General features: G+C 42.9%; 1 protein-coding gene across 19 annotated transcripts in view; it reads left to right on the top strand.

The window, feature by feature from the left end:
- DST (dystonin) overlaps positions 1-23,057 on the top strand; it is a 748,258-nt gene that overhangs the window by 633,251 nt on the left and 91,950 nt on the right. For all 19 annotated transcript variants that reach the window (XM_068281416.1, XM_068281417.1, XM_068281405.1 and 16 more), the window contains 4 exons: positions 1,003-1,209; positions 13,026-13,145; positions 13,246-13,350; positions 18,217-18,435. In XM_068281416.1, coding sequence (XP_068137517.1) covers positions 1,003-1,209; positions 13,026-13,145; positions 13,246-13,350; positions 18,217-18,435 — 651 coding nt within the window. The remainder of the gene's footprint in view (positions 1-1,002; positions 1,210-13,025; positions 13,146-13,245; positions 13,351-18,216; positions 18,436-23,057) is intronic.

The raw sequence follows: 23,057 nt of genomic DNA, 5'->3' as shown, positions 1-23,057 counted from the left end.
CTTGGCAAACTTCTCTCTTCTTTCAACACGTGTGTTGATGACACCCATAGTCTTAATCCTTCTCTCCACAATTCTGTGGTGACACAATTGCTCTCCTATGTTGGGAAAAGGTGTTGGAATGGGGTAATGTTAAACAGGGACACTATGGGTAGGCATTTGGAAGTGGATTGTGTTAGGCAGGAAAGTTAGGGTTATATAAGAGGAAGATGGTATTACGATGTTGGGGACGACGAGGGGGAGCTTAGTTAGGCATTAGGAAGTTACATTGTTTGGGTAAGTTTGAGTTTACCATATAATTATTTACATTAGGGGAAACCATTTGTTTTAAAAACAAACAAACAGTTATACGAATCAGATCAACTGCCCAAAAAACAGAGCATTGAAAAAGTAGATTACCAATTTTTATATTCTTGTCCATTCTTGTGGCAAAATTGTTTCAAAATTCCTTCATACCTACCCAGCAGCCCTCTCTCTCTCTCTCTCTTTCTCTCTATCTCTATCTCTCTCTCTATCTTTCTCTCTCTCTCTCTCTCTCTCTCTCTCTCTCTCTCTCTTTCTCTCTCAGCCAAGAACATTGGTGTAAATTCACAAAAGAATGATAACCATAATGAGTGCGGAGAGCGCACGTTAAGTTTACTAGGATTTACGCAATTTACATAGGAAGTTACGCCAATGTCCTTGTCCTTTGAAGGCACTAGACCCGCCGGGACTCAGGGAGGGTTGAGTGGAGCACCCGTTAAGTTAGTGGAGTGCCCGTTAAACTAATGTGCATATCGCAAGCTAGCGGCGCGCGCTATGGCCGCATAGTGTGCACTAGAGAGTTTTCCCTCATGCTGCTGTGGTTAAGCTGCATTGCTGTAGCAGCACAGCTTAATGAATCTACCCTTTTTGTCTTTACCAGCTTACTGTCTATATAACTATTTCATATAAACATCATGCTGTAATTGTTTGTGACGCACCAGATGCACTTTTTTTTGTTACTCTATGTGTTGCTCTTTTTAGGAACTTCATATGGAAGCCACAGCTAACAAGGCTTTATTGGACTCCGTGAATGATGTTAGCAGTGCTTTACTGGAGCTAGTACCTTGGAGAGTACGAGAAGGCCTTGACAGGACAGTGACTGAGGACAATGACCGCTACAGATTAGCAAGCGACACCCTCACACAAATGGTGGAAGAAATAGATGCTGCAAGACTGAGATCTCAGCAGGTACGGAAAATCTATAGATTTTTTCCTGTTTGTTCTTCATTGTGAAAAGAAAAAGGCTTTCTCTTGACAAGAAGAAATGTTTTTAAAAATGGTGCCATCAATTTGATATGCATCTGCAACAAAAGCATTGCCTGAAAAGATCTCAAAGAGTGTGAGATATTCAGGAGCAGCAGCCTAGCTAATCTGAACATTGTGAAAGCCACCTGGTGTCTTTGTTCACACACCATCCTAAAATAACATAAATTGTGCCCACGGTGATAAAGAAGTGAGAAAGATAACAGCTTTTCTATACTATCTAACATAATCTTATTTTCCTAATCCCCTGCTTTTAATGCACATGATCTCCTTCATGAAAGCTCCAGTTGGTTAGCCTACACTATCCTGCTATCTATAATAAGCTTAATGAAGTTCTGCATCCCTGCCTGCTTTGATTATTCTAACTTTCAGCCCAGATAATTCTTTATTGCTGAGCCTGCTATTGTAGACTTGGTATTTTGGATTACTGTTTATTTTATTAAATATTTTGCATTAGAGCCCAAATCCTGCAGATGTTTTCCTAGTTCTGCATAGGCAATAAAGCCATGTACACACGCTCAACAAAAGTTGTTTTAAAAATCCCACAAATTGATCACAGACAGCAGGGTGAGTGGGCTGCAGCGGCAGGAGTGTGCAGCGGGGAAGACAAAATCTATGCCCCGTTGGCGATAACTGGGCCCAGGCAGGGCATACATTTCAACTAGTGTCATCCGTAAGCGGTTAAATAATGGCAGTTACTTAGCTTTAAAGGGGCACTATGATCAAATGATTGATTTTCAGTTAATTAAATAACTAATATCTGTCAGAGGTCTGATTGTAAAAATGCATAAATGGCTTGTATGAGGTTATAAGGAGAGACACATTACATATCACTGATCTCTGTGCAGGAGATCAGATCTTATCTGATGAACATGCAGCGAGACAGCTCATTCATTTGTGGGGGAGGGCAGTTGAAAAAGCAGCTCTTGACATTTTATAACCTCCCCTCTGCTGGCTGACGTAATAAATATTGGCACATTCCAGCCTCTGTGCTTGATTTACAAGCTCTGAGGTTCTGTGAAGCCCCCTCCAGCATCGCATGCTATACTTTGGACATCTCAAGTCTGTTACTTCTGCAAAAGAACTGTGAATATATGGAGTGTGGGGTAAAGTGCTGCCTCTTGAGCTGTGTAGCCTGTAATGTGTCTGTCCTTATAACCTCATACAAAGCATTTATGTATTTTTACAATCAGACCTCTGACAGATATTAGTTATTTAATTAACTGAAAATCTATCATTTTGCTATTATGCCCCTTTAATTATATCTTCAAATATATTCTTCTAGTCCAGGTAGTTCAAAGGGTCAACATAGCGTGACAGACAGTGGCTGCAGACAAAGATTCCTCTCACAGTTGTCCGGGGGATGTCCCTCTCCAGATCTCACTCACCTTTGTCTTAACTTCAGCCCAGTAAACAAGCTTGAGCCAATACAAATTGGACAACTGGATTGTTGGGACACCAAGATATTCTGACTAGCTGTTTCTGAAGGCTTTGACACAACCTTGACTAAAGTTGGCTGAGGCGGCCAATAAAGATGGCCTCCGCCAATAATCAAGCGTGTGTACGACAACCCCCAACTCATGCTGAAATTGATTCAAAATCTGTGTGCAGTGTATGGTCAGCCAATAGATCCCTCTGTGATCAGATTCGATCAGAGTGGGATCTATCTGGTGGCTATCGACCTGTGTATGGCTACCTTAATTCCCAGGATGTCAAAGTTTAGTCTTTCATTTCATCTTTGATTACGTCCAACTTTCTTTGATTCATAGATATTACGTTCTAGGTTCCGATAGTATATTGTCTTTTTGAGCATTGGACTGGTCTTTTGCTATTTCTGGGCACCTCAACATTTGGATGTCCTTCTGGGCACCTCAACATTTGGATGTCCTTTTGGCTTTTATCCATCAGCATCATTATCTCTTCCTCTACTTGTACTTGTCTTCTGTTCTTCACCTGTAGCTTGTTGGGGATCTTCTTCAGACCTGAATACTGAACCAAAGACAATATTTTTAAAATTATAATGCACCATCCATGTATGACTATCCTATCCAAATATGTGTGCTTCTTATAGTTAAAATTGCAATGTATAAATACAAGAACTGCTCAAAAGACAATGGCTATAATTCAAGTATAGCTAGGTGATTGTGCACCTAATTCTCTGTAATTTTCAGATAATAAAAGTTTGCATTGGTTCTGTTGTATAGCGTTATGTTAGATTAAAGAATGCCAGAGATTGTTAAAATTAGAATACATTCATCAAACTGTCAAAAACCGCTTTGATGTTTGTAAGATCTCAAAAAATTAAAAGAATTTTAAAGAATGAGCATTGTGCTTCAGATTACGCTCTGGACTGGGCATACAGACCAAAACAAAAAGCTCTGTTGACAACAAAAAATGTAAATGTAACCACAAGGTCCTTAGTCACTGTGTGACAAGCACAGTCACAGGGCATCTGTTATCTCTTTGTTTTCTGATCCGCAGCGTGATATTTATGCAGCTGTAAGACTTGTCACTGGAATGCTTATGTAGATTCCGCTTTGCACTGATTCTTCTGATCTACATGTGTGAGTGTATAAGGGTGGCCAAACATGCCTAGATCAATCCCTCTCTGATCTGAATCTGATCAAAGAGAGATAGTATCCCCCCATACACTGCACACTGGTTTCGATACCTCAGTTTTGCACTGTTAAACTACCACCACTCCCCCCTGCCGCATTTGAATTGGACCAAACTTTTCCATCCAATCGTAATTTCAATAGATTTTTAAATTACTTGTTGCGCTATAGATTTCCAGCAGATTCCATTGATGTATGTATGGCCTGCTTTGGATGTTGCCAAGATTATGACTAGTCATTCAGAGTTATGCTTTTTCTCATGTGTGCCTCATGTGTGCTGTTGAAGTGTTTCTTTTATATGAGGTGGTCTAATAAGCTCTGTAATGGCAAAATGATGGCCACTTCAGCTCACGTAGATATTTTTAATTACCAAGGATGTCCGTGTTATGGGAAGGTTTTCAAGTGATGGTGTACTTGTGTGTGCTTCAAATAACTTAAAATGAGGCTGTAGTCAATAGTGCAATATATTTGCATTAGGCTAGGTTGCCACTTGAGACGATTCTCGAACGCTTAGTGGGAGTGGACAGTGTAGTGTCTGCTCTAGTGTCTGCTCTGATAGTCCATTGTAATCTGGTTGATGCCTTGGGCAGATGTGCTTAGACCACAGACTATATGGGAAATGCATCAGCTCCATGGAAAAATCGCGGACAGCACAAAAGTGCGGTCTACGTACTACAAGGGGTCCAACAGAACCGCTGCAAACTGTCAAGTGTGAATGTATCCTATTTATAAAATAGGGGATCAGTTCGATGTAGGTTTTCCAATGCGGTAAAATGGTGAATAAAATTCTTACTGATTTGGCTTGTCTTGTAAAGAGCTTTTTTTATATCCTCCATCCTGATGTTTTTTATCAGCACTTCAGAGATTCGATTTAAATCGAATAGAAGAGGTGTGAACAGCTTTAGAAGAGGTGTGAACAGCTTTAAAACAAGTTATGCAGGTGGAGCTCAGCATACATTGCAGTATTTTTATTATCAGTATCAGCATATTTTTACCACCAGTGTAAGGACTGTAAGGCCTAGTGCACACCGGAGCGTTTCCGCTGCGGTTTGCGATCTGCTTGAGGGTGCGGATCCACTAGGGTAATGTATTTCAATGGGCTGGTGCACACCTGAGCGGGAGGCGTTTTGCAGAAACGCATACTCCCGGGCTGCTGCAGATTTTGGATTGCGGATGCGTTTCTGCCTCAATGTTAAGTATAGGAAAACCGCAAACCGCTCTGAAAAACGGCACTTCAGAGCGGTTTGCCAGGCGTTTTTTGTTACAGTAGCTGTTCAGTAACAGCTTTACTGTAACAATACATGAAATCTACTATACCAAAACCGCTAGACAAAACCGCAAAACGCTGCAGAAAAAGAAGAAAAAGCGTTTCAAAATCTGCTAGCATTTTGCGGATCTGCTAGCGTTTTTTGGTGTGCACCAGGCCTAAGAGTGTAAAAGAATATACTGCAAATAGTGGGGTTGTTAATGTTTGTGTCTTTAAAAAGAATAAAATACATAATACAAGTAGGTCCTTATTTTCTCTTAAAAAGTGTTAAAATAAATAATTCTAGAAGGGTTTGATTTGAATTTTTCCTTAAACACCGGTATACTGTAGGTACAATACCATGCTACCACGTTACCAAGCGACACCGAGCACAGAATGATTTATCAGCAAGTTGGCTCTGGAAGTTGTAACTGAATGTGTTGTCTGTGGCAGTGCAGCCTGGTTTCATTCACTAAAGCTGGCCATACATTATGCAGTGGGAAATCTAGCATGCTGTGTTGGAAATCAGCTGGTTAATAACAAACATTATATCACCTTTTTATTTATAGTGTTATTGAAATTCTGAAATCCGAATCCACCCACCACCACACTTCACCACCCAGAATGGATGGATTCCTCTTATTTGTGATTCACGTGAAGCACAGAAAAGTGAACTCCCCCTGACCCTGTGTACATTTCTGGGTGCTGAACCTGAATTCAAACACCAACATTATTTTTAGGAAATATTATATCACCTTTTTTATTCATATTTCAGCAGAAATGGGAAATGCAGTTTATATACTGCCAGTGCTAGCTTTGCACAGATCAATGAACAAAGCTATGTGGTCATCATTCCCCTACCCCTTCTTCCTGCTGCTATGGTGATCCCTACGCCACTGTGCCTCAGGCAAACGTATGGGGCCTAGAGGCTAGGGACAAATCTGTTACTATCAGGGCTGTGAAGTCGGTACAGAAATCATCCGACTCCTCAGTTTATGAAACCTCCGACTCCAAGTACCTAATTCCAACTCCACAGCATTGGTTACTATGAAGGCAGTAGGAGGGACGACGTATGGCGCACAACAGAGAAGCTTCTGGCAGACCAGGGCCGTGCAGAGGGTCGTTAAGTGGGGGGTGCTCAAATTTAAAAAAGGGGCCTGGCAATGCCTTCCCCCGCATGCCCCCCCCTCCTCGTTTCTGGCTAGAGGGGTATTGATTGTCATGCTGCTGAATGCAGATGATGGGTGCCATGTGGGTTCTGGGTGTAAGTACTGAGTGTCATGTGGGTTCTGGCTATGGTTGGGTATCGAGTGTCATGCGGGTGTTGATTGCAAGAACTTAGTGCCATGTAAGATCTGGGTGCATGTACTGGATGTCATGTGGGTGCTCGGTGCAGGTACCGGGTGTGACATGGGTGCGAATACTTGGCGACATGGCTGTGCTGGGTGCTGGCTATGGGTAGGCTTTGGGCATCACAGGGGTTTTGAATGCAGGTACTTTGGGTGCGGGTACTGGTTAAGTGGGTGCTTGGTGCAGATAGTAGGGGCCATGTGGAAGCTGTGTGCAGGTGTGAGTACTGGGTGCAATTTTAGGCCTGGGTGCAGGTACTTGGTGGCATGTGAGTGTGAGTACTAGGTGCCAGCTATGATGGGAAGGGGTGGATGCTGGGAAAAGTAGAGGTCAGTGTGGGTGCTGCAGGAAGGGGCAGGGCCATGCAGAGGATCCTCAAGGGTGTGGTGCTCAAATTTGAAATCGATAAATTGTGTATGTAATAACCCCTCTCCAGAAAGCATAAGGCAGTCTTAACACCCCCCCTCCCCCCTCTCCCCCCCCCCCACCCCCCACACACACACACGCATACACACACCTTTATAGCAGTATCAGGCAGACTTTGTGTCTCCTTCCAACTCTTTTGGTGCTACCACCCTCAAATCAGCAGTGATTGGTGCCCACTGTTATTGGGTTAGAGTGGGCACAGTGGAGCCCACTATGGAGGCACAAACTCACCTTTCATTACTGGGACTTCTGTCCCTCTTGATCAGCACCCAAGCCTCTTTTCAGGCAAAGAAGTGGTTACCAATATGCAGTGGTTGCTAAGCATTAGTAGATGCAAAACTGCAGTAAGTGCCAAGGTGCAGCGGGTGCCCAGATGCAGTAGATGGTAAGATGCAAAGGTTCACTTTGTGGTAAGTTGCAGTGGGTGCCGAGATGCCAAAGTAAAGTCTGTGTCAAGCTGCTTTGGGTACCAAGGTCCAGTTTGTATTGGGTGTTTATTTGCAGTGGGTGCTATGCAGTATTGGGTGCTGAATGAGTAGCAGATGGTGATAAACAATAGTGGGTGCCATGTGAGTGTTGGACATGAGTGAGTAGGGAGTGCCATGTGTGGTCTGGATGTGTGCCATGGGAGAGTACTGTGTCTCATATGGGTTCGGACCAAGCATGGGTACTGGGTGCTGGCCATGGACGGGTACTAGGAGTATATAATGGCTTTAGAACTTGGTGATGTGTGAGTACTGTGCCATGTGGGTGTTGATTATGGGGGTATGTGGGTCTTAGGTGCAAATACTGAGTGCCAAGTGGGTACTGGAAGTGAGTACATGGTGATATATGGGTGATGGGTGCTGGCTAGTGGGGTATTTGTTGTCATGTGGGTGCTAAAGGCCGATGCTGGGTGCCATGTGGGTTCTGGGTGCTGGCACAGGGTGTCGTGGATTCTGGCTGTATGGGTATGTATCAACCATCATGTAGGTGTTGATTGCAGGTACTCAGTCCCTTTTGAGTTCTGGGTGCAAGTACTGGATGTCATCATGTCATATGTGAGTGCTTGGTGTGGGTGCTGGGCACCAAGTGGAGGCTTAGTGCAACTGGAACTACTGCATATGAAACATGTGTGTGTGGGGTGCAGGTACTGGGTATAACATAGGTGCAAATACTTGGTGCCATGCCTGCACTGGGTGCTAGCTCTGGATGGGTGTTGTGTGTCACGTTGATTCTGAGTGCAGGTACTTCGGGTGCTAGTACTGGTTATGTGAGTGGGTGCCATGTGGAGGCTGTGTGCAGGTGTGAGTAGTGAGTGACATGTCAGAGCTGGGTGCAAGTACTGTGCCATGTAGGTGTGAGTACTGGGTGCCAGCTATAGGGTGAAGGGGTGCAGGTATTGGGTGTCATGTGGCTGTTTGATGCAAGTAGTAAGTGCCATATTGAGGCCGGATGGGAGTATTGGGTGCAGGGTGCTTGGTGTAAGTACTGGGTGCTTGCTATAGTGGGGGTAACTGGTTAAGTGTAATGAGGGTGCTGAATATTGGTGGGATTGCTGTGGGTGCAGGGAGTGGGAGGTCACTGTGGGTACTGCTATGAATGGCATAGTTGCTGCTAGGGAAGGTCGAGGTCAGTGTGGTTGATGGGGGAAGGGTAGGTCACTGTGGGTGCTGCGGGGAGCAGTAACTGTGGGTGCTGTGGAAAGTAGAGGTCAGTATGGGTGCTGGAGGAAAGGGAGGTCACTGTGGGTCCTTTGGGGGAGATCACTGTGGATCTCGGGAGGTAGAGGTCAGTGTGGGTGCTGGGGGAAGGGTAAGCCACTGTGGGTGCTGAGAGAAGTCAGTGTGGTTACTGGAGGAGGGAGTGGATGCTGGGTGTTGGGAGAAGCCACTGTGGGCGCTGGCAATGGGAGAGGTCACTGTAGGTGCTGCTTTTGGGATGGGAGGTCCCTGTGGGTTCTGCAGGGGACAGGAGGGTAGCCACTGGGGGAGGGAAAAAATCACTGTGGGTGCTGGGGGAGGGATAGGTCAGTGTGGATGCTGGGGTAGGCAGGATCACTGCTAGAGCTGGGGAGTAAAAGGTCACTGTGGGTGCTAGGTGGAGGGAGAGGTCACTGTGGGTGCTGGGGGAGAGAGAGATCACTATGGGTCCTAGGTGGAGGGAGAGATCACTGTGGGTGCTAGGTGGAGGGAGAGGTCACTATGGGTGCTGGGTAAGAGAGAGGTCACTGTGGGTGCTAGGTGGAGGGAGAGGTCACTGTGGGTGCTGGGTGAGGGAGAGGTCACTATGGGTCCTAGGTGGAGGGAGAGATCACTGTGGGTGCTAGGTGGAGGGAGAGGTCACTGCGGGTGCTGGGGAGGGAGAGGTCACTATGAGTCCCAGGTGGAGGGAGAGGTCACTGTGGGTGCTAGGTGGAGGGAGAGGTCACTGTGGGTGCTGGGGGAGGGAGAGGTCACTGTGGGTGCTGGGGAGGGAGAGGTCACTATGGGTCCCAGGTGGAGGGAGAGGTCACTGTGGGTGCTAGGTGGAGGGAGAGGTCACTATGGGTGAGGGGTAAGAGAGAGGTCACTGTGGGTGCTAGGTGGAGGGAGAGGTCACTGTGAGTGCTGGGGGAGGGAGAGGTCACTATGGGTGCTGGGTAAGAGAGAGGTCACTGTGGGTGCTAGGTGGAGGTAGAGGTCACTGAGTGCTTGGGGAGGGAGTGGTCATTGGGTACTAGGTGGAGGGAGAGGTCAGTATGCCACACTAGGATTCCTGTCTGGGCCTCTTCACTGGAAAGTGTCCCAGTCGGGGGCGGAGCTTCCCGCGGGTGGGCGGGGCTTATCGCAGTCGGGGGCGGGGCTTATTTTGCGCGGCGAGAGGGGCCTTTTTTGAAGATTTTAAAAAGGGGGGTGTCTGGGCACCCAGAGCACCCCCCTGTGCACGTGCCTGTGGAAGACACTATGTTCTCGGCTGAGATTATCCTTACGCCTGCCTCTGCTGAATGTCATCTAGTGTGTGTATCTGGTTTACTGCATAGAAATCACAGAACTCTGGAGGTTGCATTTGTCCTTTTCCCATCTTATGTCTCTCAATGCCTTAACAAAGAGATCAGGGAAAGAATGGTTGGATAGAACCTCTGTTCACTGCTGCCTAATGTAACCAAATATACACAAATACTGGGCTTTGTTTAGAGCAGCACCAGCTAGCTATTATTAATTAAAGTTTCTTGCCAATTATATGACTCATTGAGCATGTTGCTGTATTATGTCTCTGATGATTTCAATCTGACTATTTTTTACAAATGCTTAATGGTAACAAAAATGATTTTTAACAATAATTGAATGGAGGCATATTTATGTTGCTGCTGAGTGTGTACTTTCTATTCTTTGTTTACACAAAACTTACTAGATGTTTGATGAATGATGAGATAAACTGGCAATAGCACATTCTTGATGCATTAATATGGACTGGTCAAATGCATCTGCTTTATACAGAGCTGTATGGGAGGGGGTGTAATTTGGATAGTGCGTATCCTTCATATTCTGTGTAACCCTTTGGGAGAGAGCATAGTCCAGACTGCCAGGCCCCAGAATTGAGGGCTGTCAGTGTTAACTTGTATTGCTCAGTGGTTGGGGGCGAGCAATCGTTATTATTTTTATATATATATATATATATGTATTTGTCATTTTTTTATACTTGAAATTCTGCTTTAGACCTCTTGCACAGTACTTGCAATTCCGATTTTTTTATACAATCCGGTTTTTGATACCAATTAAAAAAAAGTACTGCATGCTGCTACGATTTTTAATCGGAATCAAAAATCGGATCATACAAAAAAAAAAATCGGAATCGCTTGTAGTGTGCAAGAGGCCTTAAACCTGAAAATCTCTGCAGAAATCGCCAAACCGTAATAATTGCAGCAACTAGAACTCCTAACTCATTTGTCCTCTCTGTCCTCTCTGCTCTAAAAGATAACACAACAGCATAATAACCTTTAAACAAAAAACATTTCTTTGTTACAGCTGATACAAATGCTAAAATAAATCTGCACTGTTTCTACTTCCTGATTCATGGCAGCAGACATATTGTTAACAGCCTGCACTTTCTGACGAGCTTATCTGCCATCTCTGCCATGGCAGTCATGTGACACAGGGGAGAGAGCAAATTACAACTTTTGATTAGACACAGATGAGGGGGAATTAGACAGGCTAAATTCTCTAAATACATACAGGGTGCATTTTTCTGTTTTCCTTCTGTCCTGTGCAAGAGTTCAGGTCCACTGTAAGAGAGCAAAGCTCCAGCTAAAGCTGGCCGTACACTAAAGGTGTCATTAATCAAAAAACATGACATCACGGTATTTGATTGATGGATATATTTGAAAATTGTGATGTCATTACTGCATTTGTGGTAGTGGTACCTGATACTACGTGGTGAAATCAGGCATATACTGATATTTTTGTACATACAAACTAAAGGTGTCCATTACCTGCAGATTGTTATTATTATTGATTTATAAAGCGCCAACATATTCTGTGGCGCTGTACAAAGTAAGCAACGAACATGGGGTACATAATAATACAGACAATGGTGTACACCAATATACAAGATACATAATTAGTGACAAAATACAAAAATGATACAAAATACAGAATTTGTAATGACAGTGATGAAAATAACATGATAAATAAAATGTATAATAATTTTCAAGACACAAAAATGGGGAGATTCAATTCATTTGCTGTGAATCAATTTCCCAAAATGTCAGATTGATCAAATGTCGATCCATTTTGACCAAAAACCAATCAAAAGTATCTATACTTTAGCTTTTGCCTAATAATTATTAGAATACCACACTTGATGTTTATAGCTGTTCCCAGGGCCGGGCCGAGGCAGAGGCTGGAGAGGCTCCAGCCTCAGGGCGCAGTGTAGGAGGGGGCGCACAATTCATTCAGCTGTCATTCCCAATTGTGTTTGAAGCAGAAAGAAATAAGAAAAGGGGATACATGACAGTGACTGCAAGCCGGACAACTAGAGATTAAGGTGTTGGGGAGGTTGGGGGCCTTGGAGCACCTATTAATCTAATAGCAATCAGTGTGTGACGGCTGGGGTGGGAGGGATGGGGGGGGGGCGCACTTTGGTGTCTCAGCCTTGGGTGCTGAAGGACCTTGTCCTGCCTCTGGCTGTTCCATACTATAATAGAATTATCAGTGTGGGTAAAAAGCAGAAAGTTGTCTGGTTTGACATAGAGGAAATGCAAAAACGGAAATACAAAGGGGAAGAAAATCCTGAACTGTAAGTGCCCCATTGGCTACTCATATGCATGGTGGTGCGCTTTTCGCACTATGGGACCGAATTTTTTTTTTTTAACCACTGCGCTAATTAGTGACATGGAACTACCACGTTTAAGAAATAAGATAACGTTTTCTAAAATGACTCAACCTGGAGCATTTGCAAGCCAGTAGCAGTTAAAGGGCTAAAATGGGTCACATTTAGCACTATACACTGCATTTTTCTTAAGTTATTCTCAGGCATCTTTCACATCTACCAACACGTGCAGGAGCCATTTCCTGCACGCATTGACTAGCCTGCAGCGTGTCATCGGGATGCTCCAGTGCAACGCAATCAGCGGCGGTAGCTAATAATTCACCCGACGGAAAACGCCGGTTCCCGACGATAAAAAGCTCCTGGGTGCGTCGCACTGCAACGCATCGAAACGCAGCGTCGGGTGTGAAAGGTAAAATGAAAGTCTATGGATTTTCATTTTACCTTGGTTAACGCAAAGTTTCGACTTTGTGTTGAAATGCAGAAAAAGGGCTCTGGTGTGAAAGAGCCCTCAGATTACACTGCTTTGTATCAGCAGACTTGCAGTCTTCCTCGTGAGACTTTTTCCTTTGTTTTCATTTAATAAATTGTGCTGTAAACAGCTTGTGTCCAATGTGAATACATAATAATAAAACATAATTTGGTTTTATTCCAAAGTGTTTACTCATGCACATGGTGTTTAGGCAACTCAAACATATTTCAGTTGTGTTTCTTTTGCATCTGGCAAGGTGACAACGCTGTTCTTTTAATGAAATCTGTTATCATTTTATAGCTGTCTTGTAGCATTATGTCATACAAACTCATTTATGTTGTTCCAGTTTGGGCAAACTGTTGCGGCCGAACAAACATGGATTGAAGAAACTAAAAATAAAATAATGGCTCTTGGTCACATTCGGCTTGAGCAAGACCAGACCATGGCTCAGCTACAAGTTCAAAAGGTAATGGAGCGTGCTTAGGATTTAAGACTCCTATCCACAGAAGAATGAGAAATTATTTCCTAGACTGAGCTGGCACTGCTAAGCATGTTTCTGTTTACAGGGCTTTACAATGGAGATCTTAAGACACAAAGATTCAATAGATGAACTGGTCACATCAGGAGATGAAATAAGTTCTTTCACTGAAGAGGAAAAACAAGCAATGGCGGTATGTTTATACTTTTGGAAGTAATTGATATTGTTGATATTATTATTATTTTAAGCATTTATAAACAGCAATGACACATTTCCTACCATTTTCTACAGTCCTTAACGGATTGCATTGATACTTCATGGGCTTGATTCACTAAACCATGATAACTCATATCACGGCCGTTTTCGCACGCATTTTTGCGTTTGCGCGCGATCACAAATGTCACGCTCAACCGCGAACTTTTTTGTGAAACCAATATCTTTTTAGTGTGCAAATTTACGTTTGCGCGCGAAAACGTGCAATTGCATGCGCAAATTTGCGATTGTGCGCAAACACGGCAATGCATGCGAAAACGGACGTGATATGAGTTATCACAGTTTAGTGAATCAAACCCCACATCACTAAAGGTGCCCATACTCAGAGACATTCTTGAATCTGCTGAAGTTTGTTGCCCCACCATTGTAGCAGAAATCCTCCAACATTTCCTATCAGACAGTATGGTTGTTTGCTGGACCGGACCACATCCCATTGCTATTGCTCTTCTACCATGGGCCCTATGCAGTGTATTAGTGCAGCTAAGGGCTCTGACACTTGCCTCCGCATCTGGCAGCTTCCCTCCTCTTTGCTGCCATCGTCTCCCAGTGCCTTTAGTGACCTGGCGGCAAGTACATACACTATTGGTTTATGGGGTCACTATGAGGATGGAGAATGCCAGCTGGAGAGTGAGAGCGCTTTGCTGATCTAATACTCTGCATATGGCCCCAGGGAGAGCAGTATTAGCAAGCTGGACATCTAGGGGAGCAGCAAGAATTTAGGTCTATAAAAAATTGATTGGCAGTGTGTGGCAGATGTCGATCAGAGAGGGATCAATATTTTGGGCGTGGTGGGAGAAAGTCTGCCAGGCAGGAGACAAAACTATATCAGAACTGTACATTGTTGTTTCTTCTCCATAAGTAACACTGGTCCACACCTAAAAAGGGGAAGCCTTTTAACCTACCGCTGTATTTTTGAGGATGCGGAAAGAAGCCAGAGGGTTCCAAGGAAACCCACGTGGCATTCTATGTATTCATATGTGGCCTTTAGAAGACATTCTTTTCCTTTCTTTTAATAACTTGTTGCCTTAGTGTCCGGTGGAGCAGAACAGGGATCTTGTAGTAACTTGCAGCAAAGTCACCCATTGCCAGTTAGGAGTATTGGTTCCTCAACCCTTGTGGCTTCTGGGTTACTTTAACTTATTTTCCTATCTTGTTGATTCTGGGCCCTGTTTACTCCAGTTTGGCCCACATTACTGGATACTTGTCTATACCCAGTATATTCCAACAGAGTACTGCCACTTTTGTTGCTAAGTTTTCCAGCATGCCTGGCAATGCCCCTATAGAAAAGTATTCTTACATCTGTTATTACATGTATTAACAGTATAGTTAATTGAAAGAAAGGCATTATTCCTGTTAAAGACAAATATTTAGGCGTCTAATGTGGTTCACATAGGATATGGGAGTGGATGATAAATGCTTCCTCTGTTGCCATAATCATCATGATCAACCAGTCAGTGTGGTCATTTCCCTTCCATATCCTGTTCCAACAATTGTGGATATTCCAAGAAAACTGATACAAGCATCTTCTTTGGCACAGTATCCTATAAAGCTTGAATTAGGCGTATTATTGAACAATTACATGATTATATTTTTAAATATTATTTTATTATGTGCATCTCTCTGGACCTGTTAAGGCAGACGTATAATACAAATGCTACATGTAATAATATAAAGGCATCATTCAAAGGATAGCCATCTATATGTAAGTTTGATTATGACTTTCGGCAGTTGGTAAAAGCATATGAAATACTCCTATAAATAGACCCCAAAAAATGGCATTTTATTTTGACATAGACATGTGTATGTGCAGTGCCAAGCACAGAAATAAACATGCTGTGATGCTTTTCTTTTGTCTCTGCCTGAAAGAGTTAATATTCAGCTATGCAACTGACAGTTTCTCTCCAGTTGGGACACAGTCGGGTTATAGCATTCTCACTGATAAGGGATTACAGTTATAAAATACTTTTCTGTCAGAAGCCCAGTTCTGTGCTAGGAGAGGATAGATAAAAAAGGTCAATAGTTTCATATATTTGAGCACCGTGAGAAAAAGAGACAGACAAAACAATGAATCTGTGTTTTGGGTTTTAAGTTTTTAAACATAACATAAAACTGGACTATATCTTATGCTGGGCATACATGGCTTGATTTTGTTGATCGATTCCTCGCTTGATTCTGCAGGCGATTCTCTTATCTTCCACTCGTTTTTCTTATCTTTTTGCATTGTCTTCAATGCGGAATTGAGCGGCGAAACGAGCGGGCGGGAGATCTGACATGTCGGAAATGATCTATCGAGCCATCTAAATGGCTCAGAGTCGAGCCGTGTATTCCCAGCATAAAAGTCGTTTTTAGAAGTAAGAGCATAGATACAATTGTTTATCTCATCACTTTATTTTCACTTAAGTTTTACTTTAAACAAGCATTTATTATAAATATACATATGACCTTAGTGGAGCGTTTGCTTGCTAGTTTGTGATAAGTAGTCTGAGATCTGCCTTTATAAACCCTTGAGAACTTGGATAAAGCTCTACTCAGTATTACACTCAGAGCATCTTTATCAGAATATCTGTCTCTTTTTTGGCGTTTTGCACTCATATTAAAAACCTTGAAAAGAACACAGGACTACATGGTCTTAGATGCTTAATAATGGGACCTCGCCAGTAAATTCTGACTTAGACATGGTGCACATGTTCAGCTACATAGACCAGCTATCACACTTGGGACGCCATCCAACCCCATTCAAGCAGTGAAGTGCTAGAGATGTTTTGACTATCTGTCAGCATCTGTTACCAAACAATATACTGAAGTTGGATCATAACTTTATTAAGCCACTTTGAAAAAGGCCTATGGTTTGTTTTGTTTTTTTATCTTTTCTAGAAACATGGAGATGTTTATTGGTTCATAAAGCCACATGCCCAGCGTGTTTGGCTAGTATGGTATGGACAGAAAAGGTGTGTACGTATGTAGTTCAGGTAAATTACATTTTAGCTATACATGTTTCATTAGATATGGATAGTGTGGAAAGAATTAGAATTTTTGTAAGGAAATAAAGAAGTACTTTTGAAAAGGGAGATCAGAACTCAATAAATACAGTATAAGTATACAGATTCTCAAGTGTTGCACAAAATAAATCAGTTAAGGCAGGATCATTGTACAAGGCACAATAGTTCGAAGTTTGTACATACATCATGAAATACATAAAAGGCATATGTTTTCTTTATATGAGGAAATAGAGATTCACATAATCTCAATAATACATATAGAAGTTCTGCTGCCGTATTTAACCTAGTCACATCTGCATGTCTCCATAAACAGTTTTTCATTGTCTTTATGCACGGATTTAAAACGTTTACATTAATTAAAATGGAACTCCATCTCCGCTTATTAGTTTTTGGATAAGAGGTGAAGTGAGTGGACATTTGGTTGTAATAGTTTGCTGAACAATTTACAAACTCTCTTGGTTTTTTATCGCTGTCTCTGCACCTGAGGGATTCAGGGTATTTCATGTGGTATTTCTGGCATTAGGAGTAGAGGAAAATCTCAGACACAGATAGTTGTAAGGTTGTGTCCTGAAGTTGTGAACCATCCACATTTTTGCAGAATTAAAATAAATTTTACAGAATTGTCACTTTAACTAAGGAGAAAATACAAAATGGCACCATATAGAAGAAGTTTACACAATACCTTGTTTAACAATAAATAATTTTCAAAAATAAATAACTTTCAAAAGTAGAACATTTTATTTTAATACTTAACCACTTTACCCCCACGCGTACGCATTTCTCCGTCCCTTTTTCCATCCTTTCACCCCCAGGGACGGAGAAATGCGTACTTTCCGCGCTCCCGCCGCTGCTCCCGCTCGCTCTAGCGCGCACTCCCGCTAGTAAACACGCCGCCGGCCGCTCGCCCGGAGATCAATGAACGGGAAAATCCATTGCCGTTCGTTGATCTAAGCTCCGCAATGATCCGCTGCTTATCCGATAAGCAGCGCGATCATTGTGGAAAAAAAAACGTTCTCAGCCTCCTAGTACTTCCTGCAAGCGTCCGGAAGGACGTTTGCAGGTCGCATTAAACAAAAAGTTACTGTTGCCATCTTGTGGCCAAATAGTAAAACTATACCCTAAAGCATTTTTCACATACGAATAAATGAGTTTTACACTAAAAATTAATTCCTTACCTCCCACACTCCCCAATTTATTTATTTTTTGTAATTAAAAAAAAAATTACAATGAAAAAAAATGCATAAATAGTTACCTTAGGGACTGAACTTTTTAAATATTTATGTCAAGAGGGTATAACACTGTTACTTTATAAACTATGGGCTTGTAATTAGGGATGGACGCAAAACTGAAAAAAAAGCACCTTTATTTCCAATTAAAACATTGGCGCCAAACATTGTGATAGGGACATAATTTAAACGGTTTTATAACCGGGACAAAAGGGCAAATAAAATTCATGGGTTTTAATTACAGTAGCATGCATTATTTAAAAACTAAAGGCCAAAAACTGAAAAATAATACATTTTTTCCCACATTTTTTTCTATTTTCCCATTAAAACACATTTAGAATAAAATAATTCTTGGCATAATGTCCCACCTAAAGAAAGCCTAATTGGTGGCGAAAAAAACAAGATATAGTTCATTTCATTGTGATAAGTAATAATAAAGTTATAGACGAATGAATGGAAGGAGTGCTGAAAGGTGAACATTTCTCTGGTGGTCAAGGGGTAAAACCCCTCAGTTGGGAAGTGGTTAAAAATAATTTTTATGAATTTTTTCTCCATATGAAGTCCAAGCTGGGAAGACTGCAGAGGAATTATGATGCTTTATGCCATTTGAATGCTGAGAGGAACATGCAGCTGGAGAGAGCAGTGTCCTTAGTGAACCAGTTCTGGGAGACCTATGAAGAACTTTGGCCATGGCTGATGGAAACCGAGAGTGTAATCGCTGAACTGCCACCACCAGGCTTAAATTACGACACACTGAGACAACAGCAAGAAGATATCCGGGTAAGAACTGCCACTAAATAAACTACAAACTGAGATATTTTACACATTAAAGAAAACAATGGGCTGGGGGGGGGGGGGTTGTATGCTTTTACAGAAAACAGCCTATACCTCCACGCTTTCAGTGCAAAAATATGTTTTATTTGTATGCATTTATACCATTTTCTGCAATGTTTCGCTATGTATACTGGTGTATTAATTTCACTAACTGTCCCTCAGCTCATAATCCAGCGTAGCACCTATAGTCCTAATGCAATATTGTAGTCTAAGATTAATGGGAGGGAACATTAATATACCAGGATCTTTTTGAGATGTGGGAAGAAACTGGAAACACATGAAAAAACAGGGAGAACTTACAAACTCCATGTAGATAGAGTCCTGGCCAGGAACTGAAGCTGGGGACTGTAACATTGCAAGGCTTGACAGCGAGATACTTAACCAGTGCTGCCCACAGACCTGGAACCCAGACTTTTTAGGCCTGGTGCACACCATACAATTTTCACTTCAGATCCCATTTCCGATCAAGCAAAAGATATGGAAAAAGATCTAGAGGGGAAAAAAAGATCTGTTAGAAAAACGTACAGCCCACTGATTGCAAGTGACCAATACCAAGCTCGAAGTCGATCTGTTTTTCAAACACGTGCAGATCAGACCTGCTGAAAAGTATCAATCTAAATTCTGGCTATCATTCCATATGTATGTCCTTTCAATTCCTGTCTGATCGAAACCCATTCGGGAAGATGATCGGAAATTTGAATCAGAATTTGAAAAAAAAATCACATACATGTGTACATAAGGTTTCTCCCATATCTGATTGGTGTCATTTGCTCCAATAGATCTGAAGTGAAAATTTTATGGTGAGTATCAGGCTTAAAAGACAACTGTAGTGAGAAGTATATGGAGGCAGCCATATTTATATCCTTTTAAACAATACCAGTTGCCTGGCAGCCTTGCTGGTCTGTTTGGCTGCAGTAGTCTCTGAATCACACCATAAACATGCATTCTTCTCAGATCCGTCAATAATGTCAGAAACACCTGATCTGCCGCATGCTTGTTCAGGCTCTATGGCTAAAAGTATTAGAAACAGAGGATCAGCAGTCTAGCCAGGCAACTGGTATTGTTTAAAAGGAAATAAATATGGCAGCCTACCGATCCCTCATACTTCAGTTGTCCTTTAAGAAACCCATATTGCTTCATTTTTACATTAGTCTTATAGTTATTTTTTTTTTGTATATTTTATATATACTAAAAATATTTTTCTTAGTGTATTCTCCGAGTGCTGACATCTTCTACATTGGTTTTCCTTTTATTTGTTTTTTCCTTTCGTTTTTTTCCTTTTATAAGCCAAGATATTTCTGTATCTGTTGGTGGTAGGGAAATGTCGTCAGTCATCGAGGGCTAAACAACTGTGAGGCGACCTAACTAGATTACGTAGGATCTAGGCTCCATTGTTTGAGCTAATTGTTTCCGCCAGTCCTTTTTCTTGGCTTATCTAGCATAGCAGCGATATTCTGTTCTCAGATAATCATCAGTAAAATACCAGTACTTTTTCAATGTCCTGGCTTATTTGTATATATATATATATAATGCACATCTAACATGGCCATTGCAAACGTACTGCAACCATGTCAATAAAAGCATAATAGATAATCAAAGCTATGGGCCCTTACAACAGAGATTTAAAGCAATATTAATGAGTCCTTAGCGCAACAGATGTTTGGATTAAATAAGTCAAACAAACACATGGCTGAAACCATTTTATTTATCATATATACAGTACATTGTAATTAAAATAAATCAGTATGTCACTATACTAGTTAATTGTTCTCGCTGATCCTTTACTTTTGTTACTTTAAGGCTGCCTTCACAGTAAGACGTTACAGGCGCATGTTAGCGCAGCCTGTAACGCAGCCTAACTCACAGCAATGAAAACTAAATGGGCTGTTCACAGTGCCCACGTTGCGTTACATTGTAACGCAGCACGTGTAAACAAAGTGCTGCATGCTTTACGTTATCCTGACTGTTTGCACATGCTCAGTAATGTTGGAGGAGTAGGTCTCCCCTCCTCCTCCGCTGCCAACCACATGGCTAATTGATATTCACTGCACTGTGTGACGTGCAGTGTTTACTTCCTGGAGTGGCCGCTTTGTGCGGCGATTGGCTGGCGGGACCACGTGATGCCGCATGCGTCAAAAGTATGTATCACGGACACATGAAGAGCCGCATAACACGGCTCAATCTGACGTCCAACTTCAACTCCACTATGCGTTGCGTTAGGGGCACGTTATGCGACCTTAACGTGGTATCTAACATCTAACGCAACGTCTTAGTGGGAAAGAAGCCTTAATCACTGACCCAGAATATGAAGATTAGGTACTTTGACTAAAGTGTTGACTGCACTGGCTGCATGCTTGTTCAATTACAACTGGAACATAAAAGGTCAGCAGGACAATCAGGCAAATGTCACTGTTTAATAGGAAACAAACATGATAGCCTACATATTTCTCTCACTTCAGGGCCAATTTAATGCATTTACCAGGCTGCAGGGCTGGGCCGAGGCAGAGGCTGGATGCAGTGGAGGAGGGGACGCACAATTCATTCAGCTGTCATTCCCAATTGTGTTTGAAGCAGAAAGAAATAAGAAAAGGGGATACATGACAGTGACTGCAAGCCAGATAACTAGAGATTAAGGTGTTGGGGAGGTTGGGGGCCTTGGGGCACCTATTAGTCTAATAGCAATCAGTGTGTGACGGCTGGGGTGGGAGGGATGGGGGGCGCACTTTGGTGTCTCAGCCTTGGGTGCTGAAGGACCTTGTCCCGCCTCTGCCAGGCTGTACAACTTGATTTTGGCGCAAAAAAAAACCACACAAAACAAAACAGATGACCTCTTACCTAATCTCCTGCAGGAATTTTAACAGACCACATGTGAGGCTCTGTTTACAGGAACAGACACTCCTTAACCTTGGGGTTGTTGTCTCGAAGCCTTGGCATTTAGGAAGAAGTTGATAAAATGATATGACAAACATTCCCTTTCACCTGATTTTAACTAATGAAAAATATTATAGTTTAGCGCAACATTTGTCAAAACTTTATTTATTAATTTTAATTTCAAAAGCTATTAAGTAATAAAAAACACTTTTGAAGCAGAACTATGGTCAAAATCCCCCTCTGCTTCAGTAGGGTAGCCACACCATTCTAAATACAAAAAGGGAAGAGGTAAAGGTAGCCATGCATCTAGCAATGATGGGCAGATTTGACCAAGAGACAAGTCTCTCTCTGATTTAATCTGCTTAGAGAGAGATCCATCAGCTGCCCATACACTGTAGTCCGATTCCCAATCTATTTTAAGCCACAGCACTGAGCTCTCATGTTGTCTCACCTCTGAAAGCAGAAGATAACAGCTTGAGAGGGTTTCTGTGTGTGCAAAGGGGGGAGCAGGAGAACGTTTAAATCCAAAAAATAGCAGTCTGCTGCTTGCAGATTCAATGGAATACAGTATTATGAAGAGTAATCATCCTTTCAATGTGTCAGCTTCCACACTAGGTAAAGATTTTTACATAGGTGACAATATTTTTGGAGTCAAAGGTAGAGTTCAATAGAGTTCAGCTCCTGCCCATAGACCTGGACCACTAGAAATACCTGACAAAAATTCCCCCTCCCTTTCAACTAAAAAAAACGCAAAAAAAACAAACCTTTATTTCTCTCTTTGTCTCTGCTGGAAAGTTTTTGCAGTGACCACTTGCCAATGTAACAGGAACATAAATAGCAGCAATACATTCACAACTCTGAAAGAAAACAAAATGTTTTGCCTGGCATTCTGCTCTGAGCCATCACAGTTTAAACTGCTGCTAAACTAAAGTTGTGTACGTGTGCTAGATGATACTTACGATAGTGACCGCCTCTGCCTAGAGTGTAGCATGTGTACAGCAGCCCCCGACGCCTCAGTCATCGATTAGCCTGGCGGATCAATCTGGCTGAGCTCTGGTCAAGAACATTGTTCTCCCCAATGACTCCTCCCACCGTGACACTCCATCAGCCCCCCTCCTCCCCATGTAGCTACAGAACTGCAGGCTAGTGACATGTCAGTACAGCCTCAGCCCTGCTGAGTCACTTGAGGAAACAAGTCCTGCTCCATGCCCAGCGACATGCCTTATATGCGCGTACAAGGCTTAAAGGGAAGGTTCAGGGTGGCTCTTAAAAAAATAAAAATGCCCATCCACTTACCTGGGGCTTCCTCCAGCCGTGGGCAGCCAGGACGTGCCCTCGGCGCCGCTCCGCAGGCTCCCGGTGGCCGACCCGACCTGGCCAGGCCGGCTGCCAGGTCGGGCTCTTCTGCGTTTCAAAATGCGCCTCACGGGGGCGCGCTGACGTCATCGGACGTCCTCCGGGCTGTACTGCGCAGGCGCAGTACAGCCCGGAGGACGTCCGATGACGTCAGCGCGCCCCCGTGAGGCGCATTTTGAAACGCAGAAGAGCCCGACCTGGCAGCCGGCCTGGCCAGGTCGGGTCGGCCACCGGAGGGGACCGGGAGCCTGCGGAGCGGCGCCGAGGGCACGTCCTGGCTGCCCACGGCTGGAGGAAGCCCCAGGTAAGTGGATGGGCATTTTTATTTTTTTAAGAGCCAC

Source organism: Hyperolius riggenbachi, chromosome 4 (assembly GCF_040937935.1).
Source record: "Hyperolius riggenbachi isolate aHypRig1 chromosome 4, aHypRig1.pri, whole genome shotgun sequence".
Classification (NCBI taxonomy): domain Eukaryota; kingdom Metazoa; phylum Chordata; class Amphibia; order Anura; family Hyperoliidae; genus Hyperolius; species Hyperolius riggenbachi.
This window is presented reverse-complemented; position numbering and strand designations above follow the sequence as displayed.